The sequence below is a fragment of the Callorhinus ursinus genome, unplaced genomic scaffold, assembly GCF_003265705.2.
Source record: "Callorhinus ursinus isolate GAN/ISIS: 27379988/994484 unplaced genomic scaffold, GSC_fseal_2.0 scaffold43, whole genome shotgun sequence".
Classification (NCBI taxonomy): Eukaryota; Metazoa; Chordata; class Mammalia; order Carnivora; family Otariidae; genus Callorhinus; species Callorhinus ursinus.
This window is the reverse complement of record NW_027397105.1, coordinates 3206059-3232809: the sequence shown is the minus strand read 5'-3', so window position 1 is coordinate 3232809 and position 26751 is coordinate 3206059. Positions and strand designations below refer to the sequence as shown.

Here is a 26751-nt window from a genome sequence, read left to right as displayed (position 1 = left end):
CGGATGAAGCGTGGCTCCGAATCTTAAGCACACAGCACAAACCCCACGTGGTCCCCCAACACCAGCACGAAAAGCTGTGTTGTTTTCAAATTTGCCTCTTTGAAGGCACTGTCTTACCAAGGAAATCACTACGTTAATATTCACTCAAGATGATTGTTCTTCCTTAAAATTAAAAAAAAAGGGCTACTGTATTCCCATAGATGGGATCTGTAATAGTCATGGGACCAGTTTGCAGAGAAGATGCTCTAAGTCATAAGAAAATGATTTACAAAGATACCTCCTCGCCTGACCCCCATATTTAGGACAGACTCAAGGAACACACCTCCGTCTGTAAGGTGCAGCTAGCCTTCTCAATCCGCTTCAAACTCTGGGGCAGATACAGACAGGAGAGCCAGGGTGAAGCCACGGTGAAGTAAAGCTGAAAGGAGGAAAAGGCTTATCTGAGCATCTTCTTGGACCCATCCCCGTTTCTGGCCCGGCAGGCAGGCCAGATGTGGCTCCGCCCCAGGACACCCCCTCGCCCCCCCGCTTCCCCGGAGGCGCCAGTTTCCACCTGGGCTTTCAGGAGAGAGGCTAAGGGCACCTGAGGGACAGCTGAGAGAAGCAGTCAAGGCTGGGAGACAAAGGCGGATGAAGCCTGTCCCTCCTGCGACAGATGTTGCGGCAGCCCCCCGCAGCTCATCATTTCCAAGGGTCGGAAACCAGCTCATCTCCTGAGGCAGGAAACAGTCAGGTTTGGAAAAATGGAGCATAAAGCAGAAAAAAAACCCGAGCTTGTTTCTGATCCCGGCTTTTCTGTGAACTCACTGGGTGAGGCTCAGGCCAGGCGCTTAAACCCTGGGCCTGCCTTCCCTTCTGTAAACTGGGGTGAGCGGGCTCTTCCTGCTCTTGGGCCCCCTGTAACCCGTCCTCCCTTGAAGACTCAACATCCCACCTCTGGCTTCTGCTCTTAACTGAGCTGAGGGGGTACGACTTCTGGCTACTCTGGGCTGAAAGGAAGCGGCACGCGGGCTCCTGCCCTCATGTAGGAAAGACGTTTCAGAGCTGGGGGCGGGGGGACAGGATGGAAACACTTGGGAGGTAACAGGTGGTCCCTCAGCACCGGGAAGAGGAGCCCCTCCGTGCAGGCGAGAGCATGACAGGGATCCCGCTCAGGGGAGGGTACATCCCTGAAGGTTTCAGCGAGAGCCGGGCTAACCGGGGCATCATGCAGCCCGGGGTCGGGGGCCGGGGGGAGAGAACCCACTCAGAGGCAGGAGGCTGACAGGCGATCGGGGGCTGGACCGGCAAACAGCCTGTGCTTTCACGCCAGGTGGCCTGATACTCTATGTGAGCAAGTACAAAGTCGCATCCTGAACAACATGATCCAAACAGGACGCTGACAATGAGACCAGAAAGTCAACCAGCTTCCTCGGGGGCTCATATGCCAGGGGCCGCTGCAGCTACAAAAAAAAACCCAAACCTGTGGGGTCCCCTCCTGAAGGAGACCAGGAATAAGCCTGCAGCACGCCACTGCCCTTGCATGGACCTGGCCCATACGATGCTGTCCTGGGCCTGAAGAGGCGACAACGTCTGGTGAGCGACACACGGGCTCCCGCAGCCAGGGCCCCTGCCCCAGCCATCAGCTGACACACAGCCTCCATAAGACGATCCCAGGGGCGCTCAGCTGAGAAGGAACTGAGGAGTCATCGCGGAGCCAGGGGCAAGGATTCAGGGCCCCAGAACTCATCCTTGCTTTAACTGCAGCAGCTCTACTTCATGTTACAGATCTGAAGCTCCTGCGTGAACGAGAGAGGTCTGCTGGGCACCTAAACCTCTGATCGAATCCAATCCCTCCGGGGACGGTCGGAGAAAGAAGGTGGGAGCTGCTGCCCATCAACAAGAGACGAGATTTCTCTTCAGCTGCTCGGCCGGCCGGGCACCCGGGCCCAGCACCCACACAGCCCCACGAGCACCTCTCGCGGAGCCAGCTTCCAACACAAGCTCCGCAAACAACTAACAGAAGATACTCCTGCCCACGTATTAACGGACAAAAGAAAATTCTGAAAACGTACCCCTCCTTATTGTTTCTCATTTGCTTACAAATTTGATTCACTTTTCATTGATTTCAGTTTTAAAACTACAAACCATTCTCTCCGTCCACGCTCCTCATCAGGAGCAGAGTGCGGGATCTGACACACTCGTACAGGCCCCCAGTTTGCCCGTTCCTCGCGTCCCGTCACACTGGGTCCTCGCTCCCAAACAAATGGTACCTTCTCTCACTTGCCAACACCAACCTGAGGGAGGAGCAGAGAAGCCCAGCCCCGAGGAACGTCCAGTCCCAAAACACGGACATGTGTCACAAAAGGCACAGTGCAGCCAGACGACCCGCTCCTCGATCCACAACCTGGCACTCGGCCTCCCTCAACGGCCCAGTCCCTCCTCCCACACTGCCCTGCGGGGCCCTCCTGGACATCACAGCCACGAGCAGAAACCAGCCCCAGGAATCGGTACGAGCGCGCCCGCTCGGGGCACTAGCCGCCTCCTCAAGAGGCCGCCGGGCTTCTCCTTGCCCCGGCCCGCGGCCACTGTCTGCCCACTCATCCTGCGCCGAGCACGAACGACAGCTCCGAACCTGGCTTTGGAACTCCGGGTCTTCTCTCACAGGCTGGCAGCAACCCAATAAAGCAAACTCGATCCTTTGTTTTCTGTGAAATTTATTGTTTCCACATTAAAAGATTTTTTTGAGGGGAAGTATTTTCTTTTTTTCTCTTTTAACCACATGATGATCCTATTCGGCTGCCCAGAGTAGGACACCCTCAGTCGTTAACATGCCATATGAATTCTGAATAAATAAAAGCTACAAAGCCCAAGTTATATACAAATATCTTAGGCAATAATGTTTACAAACCTATGTACAATAAAACAAATGTAAACAGTAAATGCAGCATGAGAGTAATCAAAGGATGCACAGGGACAACCACGTACAGCCGGACTGCCTCCCAGGAGCCGGCACCAGCCAGCCCCCGACTCAGGCCACCCGACCCTTCCTAACACAACTGAACAGGCCCTCGGAGGACACAAAACGCTCTGAAAGATGTCACTTAACTGAAGGACCGGAAAGCTGGCGAGGAGGTTGCCCCCGCCCCCCACCTGGAGCCACGTGGAGGAGAAGGGTGCGGCACAGAGGCACCAGGCTACGCGCGCCCCGGCCCAGGGCCTCCCCTCTCGGGTTCAGACGGGCATTTTGCTGCTCTGGGGGGCAAGTCTATGGAATGATAACTGTTAAAGTAAAATGAGAAGGTGCAGAAAACGTTCACTAATTCAGTGACCTTCCTGACTCTGTGCCAGCAACAGGCCAAACTGGGGGGAGTGGAGCTGGGGGACACATGATCGTGAGCACTGAAGATGGTTGGGTGGGAGCTCAGGAGGAGGGCCCGTGTTGACCTGATCTGGGGGAGAACTTCTAGAAGGTCTGCAACGTCTTAAACACAACTAAACCCTATCGGTACAGCAGGGTGGGAGCTATGGGGCAAGTGAGAGGAATGGGTACTTCTGCATCCAGTGACCAAGGAGTACACGTACGTATCACCTCGTGACCCACAAAAGTGCAATCATGTGAAACCAACGGCACCGCGGCGAGAAGAGAAAATAGCCAGCATGGGTATCGCGCAGCGTCCTGGGGCTGGGCAGGGCCCGGCAGCCGCCAACCGCATGCAGCCTGCCCTCTGCCGGCCGCGGGGAGGCAGACGCAGGGGCCCAGGCGGGGCCCAGGCCCCGAGGGGAGAGGCGTGGGTGTCCTGGGCTGCTGGAGGAGGGCAGGAGCCCCCACCTGGAGGCCGGGCACTCACACACTGAGAGGCAGCATACCCGGTGCTGACGACGGGCGCGAGGAGCCCAGACCAGGAGGCGGCGGCGCTGGGTCAAAGCCGTTTACTGCCCTGTGGGGGTGACCAGGGCGGGGAGGGGAGAAAAGAGAGAGAGAGAAAGAGACGGTCATTTAAAATCACTCAACACACAAGAAAAGCACTTGCTCTCTAGCACTACCCCTCTCCCTGCCCAGGGTGGGATCAGAGCGGCCCCGGGGAGAATGGCCTGCAAAGCCTCAGCTGGTCAGAGACCGAGAAGTCGGAGCACGGAGAGCAACGCGCTCACGTGCCCCCTTGTCGTCAACTTTGTCCCGAGGGCCACTGCCACCACGGCCCTGGTCTAAACGTCTGCCCGTAGGGAATTAGCTAAGTAAATAATGGTACAACTAAATGATGAGTATTGCACGGCCATTAAAAACACATTCCACAGAGTTCTTTGACACCATGGGAAAATACTCAGAACGTCATTAATGCTAGGTCCAAAAAGCAGGTCAGCAAATTGTTTACGTTCAATGATGTGAAGTAAAAAAAAGTAAGTGGTAACATTCCAGATTGTAAACTCCAACCTCTTATATGGACCTTACTTCTACGTAGCTAAATCTAGAATGTGGGGGGCTACACACACACACCCACACATATATGAATGTAAAATCATATATGTTATAAAAAGAAAATTTAACAACGGTTACTTTTCCTCCATCTGGGTAGTGGGTAATTCTGTTTACTACTTTCCACTTTTTTATTGTTTTCCAAATCTCCTACAATGTACATAACTTAATAAAGGCGAGAAAAATAACTGTGGTTCAACTGTTTGGCAATATGGGCAGGCACGTCGGTGGACGCATGAGGGCCCCACCCGCCCCGCCCCAGCCCCCCAGGCGCTGGGATGCAGAGCGGGGGCCCCGCCCACCGGGCCGCACAGCCACCAGAAGCAGAGAGGGAAGGGGCGGAAGTCTTGGAACCTCTCTCAGGAAGCCACTCCAGCCCTTCCACACGGAAACTCTTCCCAGGAAGATCTGTCCCGCTAGCAATCTGGGAGGCGCAGCCAACTGTGGGGGCTGCATGCACCACCCTTGCCAAATGTCCCCCCACCTGCTCATCAGTGGGGGACTTGAGTACAGGCTCGAGAGAGGTTCTCTTAAAAAAAGGGGGGGCAGCAGGGCAGACACACACTCCCTACGAAGACAGTTGTTTCATACACTGAGCAAGTGAGTGTAATCTCTGAGAAACGCATGCAGAGACACGGCGGACAACCCCGACTACTTTGAAGACAGAGTTAACCTCCCAATGCAGAAGCTGAGTTTGAAAGCAAGCCACCCACACACAGGCCAAGAGCAACAGGAGAGCCCAAGGAACGTAACTGATCCCTGCTGCACGGCTTCCTCCCTCAGCGATGTGCACCCAGGACCTTCCCTTTTCTTCCTGGGCCTTTCAGTCACGCGTCCGCATCCTCCCATGGCTTCCTCCCACAGCTTCCCGTGCTTGTGCCTCGTCTCGAGGCCAGGCCCACGCCCCGCATGCCCCTGCAGCCTTCACAGCATCAGCCCACCTGCCACGTGTCTGGCTAGTCCGAGAACCTCTCAGCGAGCACCAGGCGGGCCTCACACACGGCCTCAGCTTCAAACATGCCAACGTCCCACTCTGGCCTCTCACACGGCGGCCGGCAGGGCAAGCCCCACTGGGCGACAAGAACAACCCGACACCCGTCCCAAAGGGGCATGCGAAAGCCCCATGAGAAGGGCCCCACACGCAGGTTTTAGGGCTGGGATTCCTGCAGTCTCAAGCCAGACGGACCTTAACAAAACAGCAAGCTCATCCCTATTGTTCTGCTGAAAAAACCAAAGCAAGCCAAGTCCGGCCTGAGCTCACCCCCTGAACTTGTCAACGGACGCCCAGGCCACGTTCTCCCTTCCCAGGCTCCTCCTGGCCGAGGGACACCTGACAGCCCTCGGCGAGCAGCAACTCCCATGCTCCCGACATGGCTCAGCTCTAACGGGAAAAACAAGCAGTACCAACCAGCAGAGAAAAAGAGGACAAGAAACTCGACAGGCCATTTCCCTGTGCGGATGGAAATGAGAATTCTTGATGTGATCGCTGGCGGCAGCACAGAGAGCATAACCCGCCAGGCTCGCACCTAGCACCTGTCTTCTGAGGTGAGGGTGACGAGTAAAAGGCCAGAAAGAGAAGAAAGCTGACCCTACGGGGGGGGGGGGGTCGGGTCCGGTGAGGTCCCTTCCTGCAACCGCAAAGCTGTGCAATGGGGGAGGGGTTCCAAGAGGAGCAAGGCCTCCATACTCACCCCTTGGGCTTCAGAGGGCAGCTGCAAAAAAGCCGCAGGGAAATGTGCCAGTGGGCAACACAGGACTGAATGGAAAGGGAACGCACAGGGAGGGAGACACAGACGTGGGAATCATCTATACAAAAAAGGTTCCAGAAACATCGTCTTAGCAGCAAAATCTAGCTCAAGAGTCTGAAAAACAGCGAGTCTAGCTAAGCAAAGGGCCTCTGGTCAGCTGTAAAACAGCAACAGAAGTGGAGAGAGGGGCAGAGCTGGCCCGCAGGACAGAGCAGAGCAGAGCACGCAGACCCACCCAGGCCCAGCAGCCGCGGGCAGGACGGAGGAGGCCGGAGCTGACACGGGAGCGTACACGCACTCGCTCCCGCTCCGCCGCCCTGGCGACAGGGAGGAGGGATGCTCAGATGGAAATGTGCGCTCCTGAAAGGCCCCCCTCTCTCTCTCTCTCACACACACACACCTCCATCCACCATCCCGCTGTACGCGGGGAGTCCAAGAGTGAGCGGAGAGGGGAGAGCCCCAGGCAGCAAGGCTCCGTCACCACTGGTACCTGCCTCGAGAAAACAGAAGGCTCTGGGCAAGGAAGAACCTCGGTCTCCCATGAAGTCAAATCAAATGTGATCCCGGGGCCTGACAGCGACGCGCAACCCCCACGCCTGGACTCGAGGCAGCATCACCGCCACGGCGCCGAGCCCACACCAGGAGCGCCACCAGGCCCACTGGCCACCACGTCCCCGGGACCATGACCACGAGTGCCTTCTGTTCTGCACAGCTGAGCCAGGAGTAACGGCGTGGAGCTGGGTCAGACCGGGACTTGAGAGCTCACTCACGGGCTGTAAGTTGGTTAAAGCGGAGTCAGCCCCATGCAGTTAGTAAAACCAGTTTGTTAATGTGTCTTCCAACATACACCAAGATGGAGGAAGAAAGAAAAAGAGCACAGCAAACAAATTCAGTTACCCATGAACAACGTGGGAAATATGACTTTTTCTTGCCTAATAAGAAAAAAAAGGAAAAAACATTAAACAGTATACAAGTACTATTTTCACAGCGTGCCCTAAAACTGGTCTCTGCCCACCTACACACAGCCCAAACGAGATCACACTGGCTTACAAAATCAGGTAAGTGATAAGAGGCTGAATGAAAACGATGGCGAAAACAAACAGTTTCTTAGAGAAGTCGTGTCCGTACTATACTTGAGATTCAGATGAGGAACACGAAGGGCTGCCAGCAGTTGGGAGAACACAGAGCAACGCCAGGAAGGAGGTCCAGCGAGCCCCATTCTAGAACCTGGCAGAAGCCATCACAGACTAGATGAAACCCTGTTTCCAGGAAGCCCTCAAGAACTTACAGAATTATTTTCGGACCACACACGCTGCCACCTAACGAGAAGGTGTAGCATCTGGTTTGATGCAGTCAGGCCTCAGGGCATCACGGGCCCCTGCGGGAGGGCGGGGCGGGGCGGGCACGAGCGCGTCTGCCAGCGCACGCACGCGCACCTCCTCCGCCGGACCTTCCGCGCAGGTGTCTAGGAGCGCCGGGGAAGCACAGGGGCAGTGCTAGAGACACGCTCCTTGGGAATGGGGGGCGGGGCAGGCAAGTTCGAGCTGACGGTTTTTTAAAATGGAGCTTTCTCTCACGCTACAACTCCAAGCTACACACTTGGACACTTCTGTAAGAAACAGCATTTTTTACCTGCCAGACTCCACAGTGGAGCTGGGGTTGAGACGCTTGCCCCCTTCCTGTCGCAGCTGGTACGTGCCATCATGATGCTCTCTAGTCAGCAGGCCCACAGGAAGAAAGGCTAGAGTTTAAAGCCAGGCGGGCCAGAAGGAAGCCAGAACCAAAGCAAAGCAGCAAGGAGGTACAAACACAACAAAACCCCAGAGTCGGAGTTAGCTTCAGGGATATGGCAACTAGACACATGTGGTTCAAGGAGCAGGTGAATACTGGAGCATGGAGGGACGGTCCGGTTAGCATGTAAACTAAACACTGGAAGCCGGCCCACAAAAGCATATTTAATCCTTCACAGAAACAGTACAGTTAAAAATCTGTACTACTTAGAGCAAAACTAGGCATCATCTGTAAGTGTTTCTCTCGGGAAGCACATCTCCAGGTTCAGTTCAGGAAGTAAAGCCTGCACGTGCATCCAGAATGTTCCTCAGGGGACAGGGGCTCCGTGACGGAGCCCAAAGCTCCCGGCTCCAGGTGACTCTGCACCCTCTGCAGCTCCCTGAGACGGGGTCAATCTCTGGGCCAGCAGCACCCTAGTGCCACGCATCAGGGCCACTGGAAGCCAGGCGCAGCGAGCTCACACAGACAGCGACCCCTCTCTCACTGGGACTGTTCTGAGAACTCCCTGCGTAAGAGGCATCGCCCCAACCCACCCGCTTCTGGTTCCTGCCCATTCTCACGTCACAGGGCGTCTGAGGCAAGAAACAGGGTTCCAGATAAAGACCCACAACTGCTCTACTGGAGGTTAATTACACACTGCAAAAATTACAAGTTGGACAAAATAATTAGGTTCTGTTTTCAACACTCATGAAGACTACCCCTCAACTTTCCCTGGATTATTCGGGAGAAATGGCAACTTTACTGTGAAATATCTATTTATTCCACTTACCATTATAGTATAAAAATGGGTACTCTTCAAGGTTGCCTGAAACTCCTAAATCTGAGGAAAATTAATTTTATACTTACTCCCCCCCCCCCCCGAGGAACACCCGTGGTTAGAAGGAAGTTCTGATTTATATATTGCTACTTTAGAACGTGCTCCTTAATGAAATACGTACCCTTAAGGGCAGAAGTCCCCTAAGGGAGAGAAAGAAACCAGAACGCTCTACTCCACAAGGGTGGACAAAAAGAAGCTTTTCATAGTGGACTGTGTGCCAAGTCAAGTCCTCCAGAAATGTGCCACCGTTACTGAGGAAAGCAGAAAATATAAGCTCCTTTAAGAAACTATGAACACCTCTAGACGTATCTGTACTGTTTTCACAGAACAAGAACAGGTTCTACAATTCAAAACAGAGACGGGGCAAGGGAGCATGGTGCCTCGATGCTGTTCCAAGAACGGCTACCTTAGGGCACCTGGTCAGCACAGCCAGACCAGAGGTCCTGACTGGTTGTTAGCTAAGTGAAGGCACATCCAATCAAAGTATAACCGCACAGTGTTGTGTGTGTGTTTTTTTTGTGTGTTTTTTTTTTTACTTGAGGGAGAACAATATGCACTGACAGGGAAAGATACTGGCACTACAAGTCACGAAGGGGGTGGGGGCTGCAGAGCCATATTTAAAGTCTAAGCGCATAAATTTTTTAAAAAATATGTATAGCAGATGCATAAAAATATGATTTTACATGCCTAAGAGAGTAAGTGTAAGGATGCAAAAACAGTATGAAAACAGAAAACACCTACTCTTTACTTATACCTGCTGCATCAACTAAAATTTTTTCGCATTAAGGACGTACCATTGCTTCAATCTTATGCCGTTTTTTACACTGTCAATTGCCCAAAAAACATCTTCACATCATACAAAACTTGTGTCCCCTAAACTGTATCTGATCCAGTGGTTTCCTATTTTTCTAAAATCTTGAGACAACAGGTTTCTTGCAGAGTTTGCACATACATGACCACACATGCTATTCTAGCCTTACCAAATATTGGCCAAGAAAGTCCACTTGCCTTTAAGCGCCTTGCGAACAAGGACTGTTATCACAGCTGTCTTTCATTCCCAGAGCCTAGCACTGCTTCCCAAGACAGAAGCATCAAGAGTTCTCCAGGCAACAGACTCCATGGGGACCAGAAGACGACAACAGATTTATGTCCCCTAAGACCTGAATGATACCGCTTCAGGTAGGTTTATCAAACTGAGTTTACCTTTTCAAAGTTCATTAAGCTCACTTAATAATGTGTGACACTACTCAAAAAAAAAAAAAAATCATTTTAAATTGTCCAAGACTTACCCTTTGTCAAAGAAAGACGTATGTCCTGATCGAGAGAACTTTGTGCCATTGCTATTCATCACCCCACAGTTAACATTCCCTGAAATATAGGATTTTCGTGATGCTTGGTCCTTTGCAAAATTCCTGCAAGCTGCTAATTTGGATTCTAAAGCCTACAGAAAGAAGGAGGAATGATTTGGTTGTCAAAACAGTAGCTGTACATAAAAATCTGCATTTCAAACCATTTCTATTTCAAGACTACAATTACACTCTGTTAATAATGGTAGCCATTCAAGCCACAATCAATCACCTCTCTTCTGATAGAAAGAGGGAATGTTTATGCTGACTCCTAATGACCTCAGGATAATGTACTTATTCCTCTCAGTATTACTGACGAATACAGATATAATCCTGGTCTTACAACTAAGAAAAATGTGGCACAAGTAGACAGATCCCAGGTCTCTTGACCCTATCCGTGTTCCTTTCTGAGTTGGGGACTATTAGAGAACCGTTAATTCCCTTATTCAAGACATTCATTCATTCAAACACTTGCTGAGCATGATCACAGAGCAGGCACAAGCTGTGTCTGAGGCCTCAGTGGGACAGACACACAAGGGCAAGCACTGGGTCCCACACCGGAGAAAAGAGTGGTCTAGAAACGAGGACTTAGAAGATTTCACAGCAGGTAGCAGACAAAGTCAGGGCTGTGAATGATAAGATCAGGAATTCAGGGACAGAATTCTGAATAAAATCAACCCCGGAAGGGTAGGGCAGACGAAGACCCAACAAGATGACAAAGAGGAATGGGCAGGAAGGCGGGAAGGGGACCTGACACCGCACCAGAGAAGCAAAGGAAAGAGAGCATTAAAAAAAAAAAAAAAGTCGGTGTTGAATGTTCCCCGTAAAAGTAGGGCAGAACAGCATCCACTGGGTTTGACAGTGCTGAGCTCATCGATGAGCAATTCTGGTGGAGTAAGCAGGGAAGAGAGTCCAGACCAGGATGTCTGGGGAGCTGGGTACGCAGAAAAAAAGGCCAACAAGAAATGGAGACAGGCTTTCAGAAAGCTTGCTGTGATGGGTAGGGAGAAAGAAGAAGACGGCTAAAGACAGATGTAGGGTAAAAGGGTAGCTGCTTTTACTTTTTTTTAAGATTAAAAAAATTATATAATATGTAATACACAAACATTACATACAACGTATATGTATAATACCTAATGTGTAATCCATAAAGATTATGTATAAACACTAAAATACAGTAAAAGGCTGAAAATACAGGAGACATCGACAAGAGGGCTGGAAGGGATGAGACCCAAGGCACAGAGGGACAAAATTAGCCGTGGGCAGGAACATGATCCTTGGACCACTGACATAAAGAGGAAGAACGGCTACAAACAGAGGTAATATTAGGAGAGTAATAATAGGAGTCAGAGAGAAGAACAAACAAGTGGAAATCAGATGGCCTTATTGCTCAGTGGAAGAGGAGGCAGAGGTGGGGCTGGAGCCTCCAGTTCAAGTCCATGGACAAAGGAGGACGAAGAAGTAGAAAGGGAAACACTCCTAAGAGCACACGGGGGCTGGCAGATAACTGCAGACCCGGAGTCCCGATGACATCTCAGGAAGGCGGACGGTCAGCCGGATGGACAAACCGTACGAGGGCTCCCAAGGTCACCTTTCTGCACCATTTCTGAATAAATTACATAACGTCATAAGCTAAACAAGGACCAGAGAAAGCTGTGGACGGGAAGCCCAGGCGCAGGTAACCCAGGAAGAGAAATGGGGCAGTGCCCCTCAGAACACCGGCACAGAGGGCGCCAAATAAGAGGCTACAGACACGAGACGTAGCCAAGGAAGGACAGGTTTCTTCTACCCCCAAGAAAAAGATTAAGTAACAACGCCAGAAAAAGGAAAAAGCATGCAAGTCAGCTCTTGTAATACAAAAATGAAAACACTTGGTATGATTGAGTAGATGATTAAAAAAAAAAAAAAAAAAAAAGGCCTGAAACATCTGTTGTGTGGCAGAGATAAAACGACCCAGGAGCCCAGCCCCTCCTCTATGATTTTGCAGCCTACAATCCACACATGGGCAGAAAACTGTAGAAGCTGCTAATTTTCAATTCTCAGAACCAACTAATGGAGAGTTCGAGATGGGACAGAGAGAAAGACACACACATACAACAGGGAGCTGAGATACAGTCTAGTAAATTCAGAAACAGAGGTTTAAGCATGCCATTTCAAGTTTGAAAAATTACCAAAAGAACAGAAAATTAAAAAGTGGGAGGTGGGAGTTAAATTCCTCATCTTTTTGCTTAAAGTTGATAAGTCAAGACATCAAAAAATAAGCACAGTATTTTGAGTTATGGAGCCAAATACCACAACTCTTACAACAAACAGGATTTTAAAAAACGGTTATGTTAGGAGTGAAAATTACTTATGGACTGTGTGAAATAATCTGTGCATGTTGCTTTTTATAGCAATGTTAAAACTCACACTTGGAATTAATCTGATGGTCAGAAAGTAATTTTGTAAGCCAGAAAAGGCCTCCCATTTGTTCATTATGTAAAGTATAATGCAATTTCTGCTTTTGTTAGAAAATGTGTCTCACAAACAAGTAAGTGAAGGGGCGGTGGACAGCGGGCAGTTTCAGGGGTAGATTACTGAGAGGAGAGATAAAAGTTGCCCAGGGAAACAAGAAAGAGAACCCACGCACGAGATGCTAACTTCACAGTGGCATAAATCCACACAGTTATCTGTTTCCTGCGATCCAGATTCAGAGAAGGGGAGCTCCGACTGCTGGTCTCCTCCACGGCCAAAAAGACCATGAGTCAGCACTGACAGAGGAAGCCATCTGTGGGATCACCAATGAGCAGGAAAGAAAGGAAAGCAAGAGATGGCTTTCACTCATTTCACCCAAAGAGTCCTACTGTTGATAAGGTCAAAGAGGAGGTATTCAAGCAAAAAGCTGACTAAGCAGAAAAACAAGTGTAATATTTCAATAGCCCAACTGTTCTGGAAGCCAAGGTTAGAGCCAAGGAGACAGCACAGAAGCTGAAGTGGCCAAGAGCAGGGAGACAGGCGTGGACTAAGAGCACAAAGTCCTGCCTGAGGGCCAGTACTGCAGTCCTCTGGGGAGAAAGCTTAGGGGGAGGCCACAGGGAGGGCGGACTGCGGCAAGAACAGGACCCAAGAGTGGTATAAAACACACAGCAGGCCAGAGAACAGTTATCTCGGGAAAAGACAGAGGAGTCATGATGCAGAAACGGCCAAGGGGAAACCGAAGCCAGCCCAGGGGGATCTCAAGAGCGCAGGGCACAGGGCCTCCTGCAGAGGCCCCAGAGAGCCCGAGCCCGGGCATGTTTATCTGGAGCAGTCTCGGCTGATCACTCACTGGATGGTCCTGCTTCTCTGCCTCATCACAGCCTTTACCACAGGAAGGAGCCCTTTCTCCCTCCCTCACTCCAAATGCAGAATTCAACACCGTGGCAGTTGACGTACCTAGGGCTAAATAATAGAATACTTACACCTACTTTCCGTAAGAGATCCCCCACGATGTTGAGTGCTGATATCCTAGCAGAAGGAGTTAGTGGACTGGCACCAAAACCGTTTGGTATAGCTGGAGAGAAAGAACAGGTGAGTGATTACACTTGCAGGTGTCTTTCCCTTTTGTTGTCGGGTGTCACTGAGCAGGATACACTCAATGACAAATCAATACAGTATTCCAAACTAGGAACGTAAGCCATAAAGTGGAGACACAATAAATATGTTGAATTGTCTCCTTCAACTGATGGATATTGAGACTGTATATAATTTTACATCATGAACAATGCTAAAAGGACACATACCTTTAAAACACCTAGACAAGTATTTCCAGAGAAGATTCCTAAAAATAGAACTGCCGGATCAGAGGATATGCCCCTTTTTTTCACCTTGAAGAGATCCTGCCAAAATGCTGATAAGCTTGTGCTGACGTCAGCAATCTGTATCGCTGTGCCCTCAATAATATTAGACGTTATCTTTTTTTTTTTTTTTGGTCAATTTGATAGTCATTTTGTTTTCTCTTTTGTTTCCTTAATAACTAGACATTTGAATCTCTTCTGGAAATCATGTTTCTCCTCTGCACTTTGTCTACTGGGTTGTCTTTCCTTTAATCAATGGGTAAGGGCACTAAACACTACAGATATTCACCCTTTCTCTCCTAGATCTTGTATTTCTCAGTGTGACATTTGTCTTTCAAACTTTCTGTTTTGGTGGGGGAAGTTTTGGCTTCCTCACCTCAATATTATAAAATGTTGCTCTTATTTCCTCCTAATGTTTCCCTAAATTTTTTTTACATTTAGATCATTTAATTCATCAAATATCTAAATTTTTTTCATCCAAATGGATAGCCAATTGTACTAATACCATGTCATGAAGACTCATCTCATCTGAAATGGCACTTTACATATACTGAATTTCCTATATATTTTAGTTCCCTTAAATTTATTAGTCTGTATACACCAGAAATATTGCTTTCATTATGTTTGTTTTTGTTTTTTAAGATTTTTTTATTTTATTTATTTGACAGAGACACAGCGAGAAAGGGAACACAAGCAGGGGGAGTGGGAGAGGGAGAAGCAGGCTTCCTGCCGAGCAGGGAGCTGGACACAGGGAGCTGGACACGGGGCTTGATCCCAGGACCCCGGGATCATGACCTGAGCCGAAGGCAGACGCTTAACGACTGAGCCACCCAGGCGCCCTCATTATTACAATGTTAAAATATACTGTGGTATCCTGAAGGAGGAAGCTTCTTGTTATTAACCTAATTCAAGCTTTTCTTGGCACATTTATTCTTCGGAGTAACTTTGAAACTTGCCAACTTAAAAAACTCTATTTTGATTTTTATTAGAAATTTAAATTGCTGACAGATTTGGGGACAATGGCTACTGCAACAGGCTTCCCATTCAGAATCAGGGTTATCCAGTGTGATATTCACATCATCTTGCATGCCCCTCAGCAAAGGTTTTCAGTCATGCACATCTTTTCAATTTTTGAGATAATATACAAGATGATTAAGAGCTCTTGAGCTAAACTGCTAGAAGCAAATCCCTTTAGTAACTGTGTGAGCTTTAGTAAGCGGCCTGTATGTAGAAGAGGGCTGATAACAGCACTTATAAAGTCTGTTGTGAAGTTTAAATTAGTTAATACACTTTTTAAATACCTAGCACATAGTAAGTACTCAATAAATGTTAGCTGTTATTCTTTTAGCAGCTTTCTACAGAGTGCTAATCAGTATGTAAATGCTTTGTTGCTGGTGTTCAGACTGTCCTTGGCCTCCAGAATATCATGTCACTGAAGGGAGGGACTTTGCCTTATTCACCAGGAGACTCCCGGCATCTAGAATAATGCGGAGCATAGAACAAGCGCGCGACAGGATATAAATAAACTGCTGTACTTGTCTCGGCAGGGATTTCCAGATCTCGTTTTTCCCTATTCCTCTCAAATTATGAATCTGTGCTTTAATGGTGAGCTGTCTTAAATGCTTTTCGGAAACAGCCGCTGTTACCAATAAGATGCAATTAAACACAGACCGCTTCACAGAGCTCAGCCCTTCAATCTTGCACGGATTTCTTTCGTCTCCTGCTTCTCGTTAGGTCTGTGCTGACGTCTTTGTCACACAACTGCTTTCAGGTTAGTGTAAGTTCATGCCATCAGTTCCAGTCTAAAACACTGTCTACCTGGACAAATACTCCTGCCTCGGGTTGACATGTCTTAATCCTGTGCCAGAGTAAGCAAGCTCTGTGTCCCACTGAACTCGCCCAGCTCGCTGCAGCCAAGTCCCTGAATTAAAACTCTAATGAGCTATTACAGGATGTGCACCTCCCTGGGTATTAACCTCGACTGAAGCTCCAGACTATATTCTGATTCGTGCTCAGCTAACAAATTTTCAGAACTTAACTGCAGAATTCTAACTAGTACCTAAAAGCAAACCTTTGTTAATTCTCAAATGGTACTAATTCTGCCATCCTCAAATGCCCAAGTAGCCGTTCTAAACCACAGGCAGTGAGGGTTTCCGACGGCTGCTGTCGTCTATACCCTGGCCTGCTCTAGGTCCTCAGCAGCAAACTCAGCCCGAGTACAAAAACAACACCTCTGACTATACAGCATTTTCATACTTCTCACCGAATTTCACCTTATAACCGGGCGAAGGATGAGTTATCTATTCAAGAGCTACTGAGCACCTGACACACGGCTAATACGACTGAGAAACTGAATTTTAAGTTTTAACTTACTTACGTTAATAAAGATGTAAATAGTCATATGTGGCTACTGGCTACGGGACTGGGGGGCACAGGCACAGAGCGCCTACATCACTAACTGCCCAGACAGAAACCTTCTCCTACCAGTCTGGAAGATAAAATCCTTTACTTAAAAAAGAGAGGGGAAGAAGGAGCTTCGTTTTGGGAAGAAAAAAGTATGGAGGAGTGGGAGTTGCTTAACTATTTCTAAGCTGCAAAAATGAAATAAATCCGAATAAAAAGCTAAGGGGTTCCATTCGAAAGTTTTACGCAGTGGCTGCTAAGCGGTTTTTCTGCTTATCTAGATTTTTAAAAAACACCTCTGCTGACGACAAAAGAACATTCTCTATGTACTAGTCATTGGTGACTCCAAATGTCACCTCTGAAAACGGCAGCCAAGGGGGCGTGTAAGAGGACCGTCGTGTCCGCCTGAGCCAGTCTTACACGAGTCTGAATGGCAGCTCCACCCGGCTCGGCACGGTCTGCATGTGAAGGCGGCCAGTCCTCCATGATCGCTTCACAGAGGCAAGAGAAAGAAATCGTCTTTACGGGGCGCCTGGGTGGCTCAGTCGTTAAGCGTCTGCCTTCGGCTCAGGTCATGATCCCGGGGTCCTGGGATCGAGCCCCGCATCGGGCTCCCTGCTCAGCGGGGAGCCTGCTTCTCCCTCTCCCACTTCCCCTGCTTGTGTTCCCTTTCTCGCTGTGTCTGTCAAATAAATACATAAAATCTTTAAAAAGAAACCGTATTTACAGGTGCCACCCGACGTGGGTGTAACAAGGAGGTGTGTGCAAACACAAACAAGCACACGCGGCGGGGAGAGTCAGGGCTGACAGCAGTCAGCTCTCAGGGGAAAGATGGCAGCCAGACCCCTCCCTTTTCTCTTTTTCGCTTTTCTGGCATGAGAGTGGATTGCTGCTAGCATCAAGAGATCGACTTTGCCTGAAAACCTTTAACTTTTAACTTTTTAACATCGCAACGGACTGAGCCGCTCACTTCACACGGTGCCCCTGCTCCCCGGGTGGGAGTGACCCCCGAAACCAACCGCTTCCCCTGCCTCACAGAGCACGGGGCCTCCACGACTTTATACTGAAACCACCACTTACGGGCGCCTCGCCCCCCTTCCCCAGCCTACCCTCCCCGGTTGGGTAATCTACAGAAAGAAAGAAATGGTTCAGAAAGCAAAGACATGGCAAACCTTTTGGTGAAGGAAAACTGTTCTCCGTGCCCTTGCCAACAGGGGTGGCTGGCAAAGAAAGTGACGCCTGCACCGCGGAGTCCATCTTTTCACAATCGAGGGTCGGAGAACTGGGGGCCGACTTTCTGGTAACTTCCTGTTGTCTTTCCCGAACTGCCAGTTCTTGTCTTAAATCTGCAAAATGGGGCACAGGCAATAAAACTCACCTGAGGAAGTAAATCCAGCCAGCAAAGTCACCTGTGGAATGCCATAAAGACGTTCTGCCTAAATTACGATTTCTCAAAAACTGTTTCCTATGTAACACTTTTTATTTCTCGGGGTATATAAATGACAACCCTACTGTCTAAATGATGTTTGAGAATAATTTAAAAATACAAGGACTGATACAAATGCTCTTACGTAAGAGAAAAGTTAACTATGCTCATATGTAAAAAAAAAAAAAAAAAAATAGGGCAGAGTCCAAAAGAACTCGCAGTGAGCCTATATGACACAAAAATAAATATTCTTTTCAACTCATTTGCTTTTATTTTGAAATGATGTACTTTGGGGATTACTGCAAAATCAATGAAGTACATTTTTGTAATTTTAAATGGGTTGGTATTTTTTATTAATTATCAGAATGCACTATTTTGTTTTAGAAAGGAAGTATTCAAAATAGTTGCAATTTTTTTCTTGCTTTCAAATACTGAATTTTTAAGCCAAAATTAACATTTTCTTTTCCAGTTACACAACTGCCTTACAGAACACTCATGTTAAAAAGGGATACAAAGTTATCCCATTTCTGGGTATATACCCAAATGTCTACCCATGGATAAATGGATAAAGAAAATGAGGTACGTGCATATGATGTGATCTTATTCAGCCTTAAACAGGAAGGACATTCTGACCCCTGCTACCACATGGATGAACTTCGAGGACATTACATGAAGTTAAAATGAGCCAGTCACAAAAGGACAAATACTGTACAGCTCCACGTATATGAGGGTCCCAGAGTCGTCAGATTCATAAACACAGAAAGGAGAACGGTGTTTCCAGGGGCTGGAGGAGGGGAGGGGAGTTAGACTGCTGTGTGCACATAGTGATCACATACTTTCCTTTCAAATCCTTCTTCCCGGAGCGCCTGGGGGGCTCAGTCGGTAAAGCATCTGCCCTCGGCTCAGGTCACGATCTCAGGGTCCTGGGATCGACCCCTGCATCAGGCTCCCTGCCCTGTGGGGAGTCTGCTTCTCCCTCTCCCTCCGCCTACTGCTCTCCCTGCTTGTGCTAATAAATCTTTAAAAAATAAAAATAAAAATAAAATTCTTCCTCCCTCCTTTTTTAGTACATGATAGAATACAGAATATTATAAAGAAAATGGTCTCTATAATATGTGCACATATGCAGTGTTATTATATGCCTAACACAAAATCATTTACATAGAAGCAAAAAGGAAAAAACTTAAACCAAGCAGGACATGCACACTGGTAGCAGAGTTAAGGTTTTGGAAAACAGACCAGGGTCTGAATCCCAACTGAAAAGTTTTTTTTTTTTTTTTAATTTGAGACGGGGGGGCGGGGGAGAGGAGAGAGAGAGAGAGGACATGAGTCGGGGGGAAGAAGCAGAAGGAGAGGGAGAGGCAGGCTCCTCACAAAGCAGGGAGCCTGATGCAGGGGTCGATCCCAGGACCTTGAGATCATGACCTGGGCCGAAGGCAGACGCTTCACCGACTGAGCCACCCAGGCATCCCCCAACTGAAAAGTTCCAAGATTTTGGACAAAACTCAAACTCTCCCTGCCTCAGTTTTCTGACCTATAAAATGGGAATACTACTACCTACCTCTTAAAGTTGACACTGTAGGCATTAAGAGACTAAAAGCACTTAGTGTAGTGCCTGACAAAAGAATATAAATGTATGTGGCTTCAAAAGTATATAAATGAAGCTAGCTTAGACCTTGGGCTTAGGGATAGTAAGATAGAGGATAAACGTTCAGTTGTCAGTTTTACCTCTTGCTTCATCCTTTAACCGCTGGACGGACACCAACAAAGACTCCTTTTCGTCAAGTTCACTTTCTAAAAATGCATTGCGTTCAATGGCCTGATTTAGCCTTTGTTCAAAGTCTTCCAGTGAAACTATTGTTGCCCTAAAAAAAAAAAAAAAAAAAAAATCGGAGTCCATGAATTAAATAATAGTATGCAAAGAGCTAATACAATAGGAAACTATCAGTTTCTCTCATGCCATTTCTTGACCTAGAGAGCCGGGCCCAGTTGAAAGAGAATGACCTCAGTCCCTTCTGACCTCTGGTGACATTTAGTATCTCTGCTATTAGTATGGGCCATTCAATATATTCTCTTAAATTCCCACCAAAATTCACTACAGTTCCTTAAAAGGAAGGCCATTTATTACACATTGGATCTCACCCCTGGATTTTAAACACAGAACAATCAAGTTTACACATTTTCAGGAAGAAAACTTTACAACAATTTTAGAGTACATTGAGAATTAAGAATTTGTTTAAAACACAAAGTCCCAGGTCTCTACCAACTCCTCCTGCATTCTCATCTTACTCATTTATTCAACAAACGGTAACATGCACCTACTATGGGCCCCCCGCCCACTATGTGCTACCTGCTACAGAAGTAACATTCGCCAACCTCAAGCTCGAACTCTTAATGCCCTGGCCAAATTTTATCAAGTCCTATCAAGTGTCAAATTGTCTCTCAATCCCATCTGCTCTCCCCCAACCTCCTGCCCTGGCTTAATTCTTCATCCATCACCTGAATCACTCCTAAATGGTCCTCCTCCCTATTTCTAATTCCTCAGTATTATCCTTTCAACTCAAAATCTGATGTTACTCCTCTGTTTAAAAAATTCTTAAAGAGCCCCTCATCGCCTCCAGAATGGCTTTCAAACAGAGCATGCAAGGTTCTCCCCAACGTGGCCGCCACCACCTTCCAGTCTCATCCTGTTCAGCTACACTGTCTCTATGCACTTCAAAGTGAAATATTCCTACCCCCCAAGCCTTCCTGCCTCTCCGCCTCCACATCTCCCTCTACCCCTGGCCGACTCCAGGTCATCCTTGGCCTGCTCCAGCTCTCTCAGCTTCAATCCCAGCCAACTTCCCCAATTCCCCCAGGGCGCGTAGCGGCTCCATCGTCGACGCCCCGGAGCCCCGGTACACGCTCTTCACCAGAGTATTTCTCGTGTGAAATGTCCATATCTGTCACATCCAAGGCATCCTCAACTCTAGCATCAAGTCAGGCATTAAAGAGTCACTCGTATGAATAATTGTAAAGTAACAGGAATTCAGTTGGGAACGGTTAAGAAACAACTAATTATAATCACAGAGAAGCTCAGCAACAGTAACAGCAAACCGCTCTAGGCCAGGCCGCACCGTCACCAGGGAAGCAGTATTCTGAGAAAGTCTCATCAGTTCATGTTAAAGCCGAAAAGAACGAAGAGGGGCGGGGATGGAAAGACGGATCGGCGAGGAAGAAACTGCAGACTTCAGGTAGGAGATGTGGGGCTGCGGACAAGGGCAGGAGGACTGAGCACACGGAGGGAAAGGCGGGGAGATGGAGGACACATGCTCCAGAGGAAGACCCACAGCAGCAACCAGGGGCCCCAAAGTGGGGGAAAGGACAGAGGGGAAGAGAACCCTGGAAGGGCTTGATCTGGGGAGCTAAGGGTGTGGGGTTAGCGCCGATGTGACGCGTTCCGGGGGGGGGGGACTGAAACTCTGAAAGAAGATGTTCTGGGACTGAGATCCAGGTGACAGGCTGAGCCTACAGACCCAGATTTTCCTCACTGAGTCTACAAAATGCGCGCCCTTCATTTACCTTTTCGCGCGCTCCAGGTCATCGTTGGCCTGCTCCAGCTCTCTCACGTACTTATGCAGCTGCTCCTTAATGGCCCGAGTCTGACTTAAATCATCCTCCAATACTGACACCTGCTTGTAGCTCTGTGCATACTGATGTTCTAGTTTCTCCTGAACGCGTGGGTATAGGAAGGAGAGTGTGTTATTGATATACAGGAAGTAACCCAAGGTATGGAGGTGGGGGAGATCCAAGGAATTCACCCACCATCTGAGCTGAAGGGAGCAGTAGTAGCCTTCTCCTCCTTATAGTATTTAAAAAAAAACAAAAAACCACACACACACATTCATTCCAAGTACCTTAACTCATAAATTTAGAGAGTCAACCACTCTCCTCTCAGAATCTAATAATGATCTCTCCGAAAAGAAGTAAACTAGTGAAACTGCTGCCTCCGAGACCCCACACGTAGTGGGAGGAGCCCCCGGGCGTCCTCAGGCTAAAGGCGGCCCAGGGGAAGCACAAACGGAGACCACCACTGAGTCCCAGCTCCCTCACTCTCACCGCAGGCACCAAAACGCCCCAAGCACTTGGCTAAGGCAGGCGCTGAACAGCAACAAAAGGGGTTGATTCTTTTTACTCCTGGAAATAACTTTTTAAAAAGGAATTTTTTTTAACCCCAACTAAACTTCAAAACTAAAGAGACTATGAACAATAATGAAACAAACGTGTAGTTCATACATAGAGAATTTTAAAGTACCGTGGAATGAGGCAATCTGTCAAATCAGGCAGCTTTTGATAACGACAGGAATTACAATATATACAGGAACAGCACAGCTGAAAAACTGCCAGCTACAGAGTTTCTAAGTGAACTCCTAAACCACCTTTCCCTTGGTTGCATGAAAGAGAAGTTTATTTCAAAAATTCACTTTAAGCCTTTTCTGTTTTTCTGTTGCCTATTGCTCTTCCGCTCCACCTAAAATAATTCTATTTCTCATTTTAATATAAGCCAGCACATCAGACACTAGCTCCTACTTCCAGAGTTACCTTCAGCGCTTCCACTTCATACTTCAGCCTTTGGTTATCAGCTTGCAAGTCTCTGTTTCTTTGTTCCGCCTGGACTAACTGTGCCTCCAGCTCTGCTTCCAATTCTCTGCTTCCCTCCTGGAATTCAACTAGCTCATCCCGAGCTTCCTGGAAGCTAATCAGAGACAAAATGGGAAATAAGAGTTAGAGCAGGAATCACAGGGTCAGCTTGAAGATGATTACCTATCTGTTCAATAATTTTGCCTGAATGCTGGCACTACCATAAAGTATGCTACACAACAATCTGTCCTGCAGCTCTTAATCTATATTCGGGGTTCAGTGAAAGCGAGTTAAAAGGCCCAAAAGGGGGGGCGGCGCCTGAGTGGCTCAGTCAGTTAAGCCCGTCTGCTTTCAGCTCAGGTCATGATCCTGGGTTCTGGGACCGAGCCCCACATCGGGCTCCCTGCTCGGCGGGAAGCCTGCTTCTCCCTCTCCCACTCCCCCTGCTTGTGGTTCCTTCTCTTGCTTTGTCTTTCTCTGTCAAATAAATAAAATCTTTAAAAAATAAAAAAAATTTTTAAAAAGGCCCAAAAGGACACATTTCATACACTCACCGCTAGATCTTTCTTATTTAAGGTGTAAATAAAGAAGCACATATAGTATGCCACAAAGTAGTTTAATATTTAGATAAGTGTTTTTCAATACAGTTGCCTTCCTTTGTAATTCTATTTTTTTTTTTTAAGAGTTTTATCTATTTGAGAGAGAAAGAGAGAGAGCGCATGCAATGGGGTAGAGAGGAGCAGAGAAAGAGGGAGAGAGAATCCCAAGCAGACTCCCCGCTGAGCATGGAGCCCAATGCAGGGCTCAATTCCAGGACCCTGATCATGACCTGAGCCGAAACCAAGAGTGGGACACTTAACCGACTAAGCCGCCCAGGAGGCCCTCTATTATTTAATTTTATGCATTTAGAAGTGTTATTCTGAGAAGGGGTCCAGAAGGTTTCCCCAGCCTATTAAGGCATCTATGGCACAAAAAGATTGAGAAAACCCCTGCCACAGACAGACCCGTTCTAGATCCACTGGCACAATAACGACCTTCAACAACAATGAAACAGTGATAAAAGGTTTGATAAGACTTAACAAGCTCTGTAAAACAAAGCAGGAAAACGTGTGTGTATGTTAGAGCACGTTTTAAAAAGAAATCTAAGACAAATTTTGGTGCTCAAAGGTTATTATGTAAAAGTTTCCCCAACTACTTAAAATAACTGAGACCTTATAAAATGCTCCATTAACCCCTGAAACTCTTCTCGCCCCCTGACATTGACAACACCGGCCTGGAGAGAACTAGAGTCGGCTGTGCGTGCCCTACACAGCTTATCGGAATCTCCAAAGACCACACAAGGAGGCAGAATCAGGGCGCACACAGCAGGCCAAGGATGGCCAAACGCAATAAGCATAAAAGGAGGTAAACTACCAGAAGAAATCACAAATGTGAAGTTTTCTTACTGTTTTAATAATTTGAGTAATAAAGATTTATGGCATTTTCATAGTATTTAAATACAGCAATGCTAGGACTATTTCCAGAATCCCAGCTTCCATAAGAGGTAAACAAATAAATAATAAAATATTACATATGCTAGAGTTGGTATATTCCAAATATCCTCCCCTATTTTCAGGATGCTTTTCAATATTACCTTTGTTTATACTTCAAAGAAAGTTCTTTCCAGTAAGCAGTTTCCTCCTTTAAACTCGAAAAATCTGGTATATCTTCACCATCCATGATCAAGAAAGCCTGTGAAATATTAAAGACATTTTTAAGTTAAATAGAGAACAGGGGCAACCTGGCTGTCTCAGTCAGCGGCAAGTGCAACTCTTAACCTTGGGGTTGTGAGTTCAAGCTCCACACTGGGCGGAGAGCTTACAATCAATCAATCAACCAATGACAGCTATTAAAAATGAAATATACCATATGAAATAAAAAAATTAAAAAAATAAATAGAGAACACAGCAATCTAAATAAAAGTACAAAATCTGGGATATTAAATCAGCATCCTGGAGGGAGTTAAAGATGACAGATTCTGAGAATGAATAACCGGATACATAAATCACTTTATGCCCCAACCTCAGGGCCCACCTGTACCGTGGATGACGTCAGGACAGGAAAACCCCAAAGTGCTCGGGTATAAAGGCACATGAGGTACTTTGGATGGAGGCACTAGGTTCCAAGTGAACTGGCACCACAGAATCATCCTGCACCCCGGGCCCCAGCAGCTGGGTTACAGCCAGCCGGTTTTCTGGGAATCTGGTGACAGAAACAAGTTTATTGTTCGAGCTGATGCTCCTACTGCATGCCCTTCCCTGCTGTACAATTGCTTCAAAAGACCTATCAGAAACATTTCATGCCAGGTGACCACACTAGCAAATCAGGTACATTCTTAATAATTTACGATTATTACATTTGTGAAAACTTAATTATCTTAAGTCCAAAGCTTCCTCCGTAAATTCACTAATCCCCAACTTCAGTGTCCTCTCATCTTGGTTGCTCTCCCAAAGCACTGGGGGCGGGGATTGGAATATCTATGACCTCACATTTGGACTGACCACGTAAAAACCCCAACTGGCTGGCCAGAATATGAAATAACAAGGACACTGGGCTCACTCTACATTCATACCTAGAGCAAAACGTCTGCCTACCCTCCGTTGTACAATCCCCTCCTGAAGCATCCCACTTTATATTCCAGCAATACTGTTTAAAATTGTCTTAACACGACATTCTGTTTCAGGTCTGGATGTTTCCTCTACCTGGAATGGCTCTCCCTTCCTTGTGCATTTGGAAAGCTCCAACTTGTCCTTCAAAACCTAGCTGTCATCTTTTCCAGGAAAGCCTTTCCTGCCCTAACCCAGACAGCACTGAAATCTCCTACACTCTTGCCTATCACTATACCCCACACTTGCTTTCCTGAATAGACTTACCACACAGTAATGCATTTGCCTGAACTTGTGTCCCCGTTAGGCTGTGTATTATTCTTATTCCAACCCAGCACAGTGTCTGCACAACAGCAGATACTCAATAGTATTAGCTAAACTAAACTAAACCAAAATTGAATCAACCTAATCCATACCGGGCAGCAAGAACGAAAGACCAGCTTTAAAAGTAAATTAATAGAAACCCAGAGTTCAAACAGCACAATCCACTCATAAAGGCTGAGCAAGAAGTCACAGACCGGAAACTCCTGCTTCAGGGTGAGTATGCCACAGAGGTACGAGAGTGATTTCTCGCTGAATAATATTAAAGTATAACTTGATACACTTAGTTTGAAGCTGACTGCCGTGTTCTGTTTCAGCCGAGTCTTTCCTGACCACACCACCTTCTCTGACTTTTGGCATGTCAGTCAATCTTCCAATTATCTGCAATTACCAATCAGACTAAGAGTTCTTTGAAAAGAGATGGAATCTTGACATGCTTTGCACCCCTTCATGGCACCAAGCGGAACACTTGGCTCAGAGAAAGTATTAAAGCTTTCGAGCATTTACTGAGCAACTGCTACGTGTCAGACGTTGTTAAGTACTGGACGAGTACTTAGTGCCTCAGGCGGGCCCTCCTCCAAAGCCATCAGCCCTCCACTAGCACACTCCTTGCTGTATCACTCTACTCTTGGACATGCCCTCAGGGCCCACAGCACAGGAAAATGTAAACCTCACAGAGGGGGGAGTCCTGCCCAGACTGGGCTCTAGGGTTCCGATTCTGCCATTCAACTCCTTAAGCCATCTGCTTAACCTCTCAAGGTCTCCGTTTCCTCATATAATGAGAGTCTGGACCAGATGACAGGTTTCTTCAAGTCTATGTACTAACTACTAAATATTACGGATCAATCTTACAATCCTATCCCTTCCTCAAAGTTCCCAATTCCCATTCCATTTCCCCAGCGGTAGGGGTAATCTTATTTATAGCCACAGTGTGTAGTAAGATGTCAGTGAGGATGAGGCTGGTCCAGCATAAGTATTTGTATTTCAAAAGAATATCCAAAACCCTTGAAGGCATCACCATGTGGTTTCACTAACTCTTGAGAGTTCCTGCCTCAGTCTCCTTGAGGGAAGGGGCAGATTTCATATTAACAATCCAGATGAAGATTTAATCACAGCACAGAGAGGCATCTCAAGGTGAGGCAACCATCACTATGTCCCTTGAATGCTCTCCATAAGGTCTTTCTCAAAAACGCCCAAAAAAATAAATAAAAATGTTGGTTACATCTGAAATCTATGAATCCAGCCCTAAAGAAGCTCATGGGCACGGGTCCTCAAATTTGGATAGAGGCACTCATTGTTTCAATACTGGCAACCACATATCAATGAGCAGCTCAAATACTCAGTTTTTGATACACAATCCAGT

The 26751-nt window shown here is 47.4% G+C and overlaps 1 protein-coding gene across 5 annotated transcripts in view; it reads right to left on the bottom strand.

The window, feature by feature from the left end:
• Nucleotides 1–345: 345 nt before the first annotated feature.
• NDEL1 (nudE neurodevelopment protein 1 like 1) overlaps nt 346–26751 on the bottom strand; it is a 46319-nt gene continuing 19913 nt past the window's right edge. For 2 of the 5 annotated variants that reach the window (XM_025863950.2, XM_025863949.2), the window contains exons 2-9: nt 24056–24153; nt 22384–22537; nt 21364–21512; nt 19531–19667; nt 17549–17722; nt 13599–13690; nt 10102–10253; nt 2680–3920 (exon numbers count right to left, since the gene is read on the bottom strand). In XM_025863950.2, coding sequence (XP_025719735.1) covers nt 3827–3920; nt 10102–10253; nt 13599–13690; nt 17549–17722; nt 19531–19667; nt 21364–21512; nt 22384–22537; nt 24056–24141 — 1038 coding nt within the window. In that variant the 5' untranslated portion in view covers nt 24142–24153 and the 3' untranslated portion in view covers nt 2680–3826. Of the gene's footprint in view, nt 419–2679; nt 3921–7101; nt 7137–10101; nt 10254–13598; nt 13691–17548; nt 17723–19530; nt 19668–21363; nt 21513–22383; nt 22538–24055; nt 24154–26751 lie in introns of those variants that run through there. The other 3 variants (XM_025863951.2, XM_073881705.1, XM_073881704.1) reach the window with 3 other exon arrangements.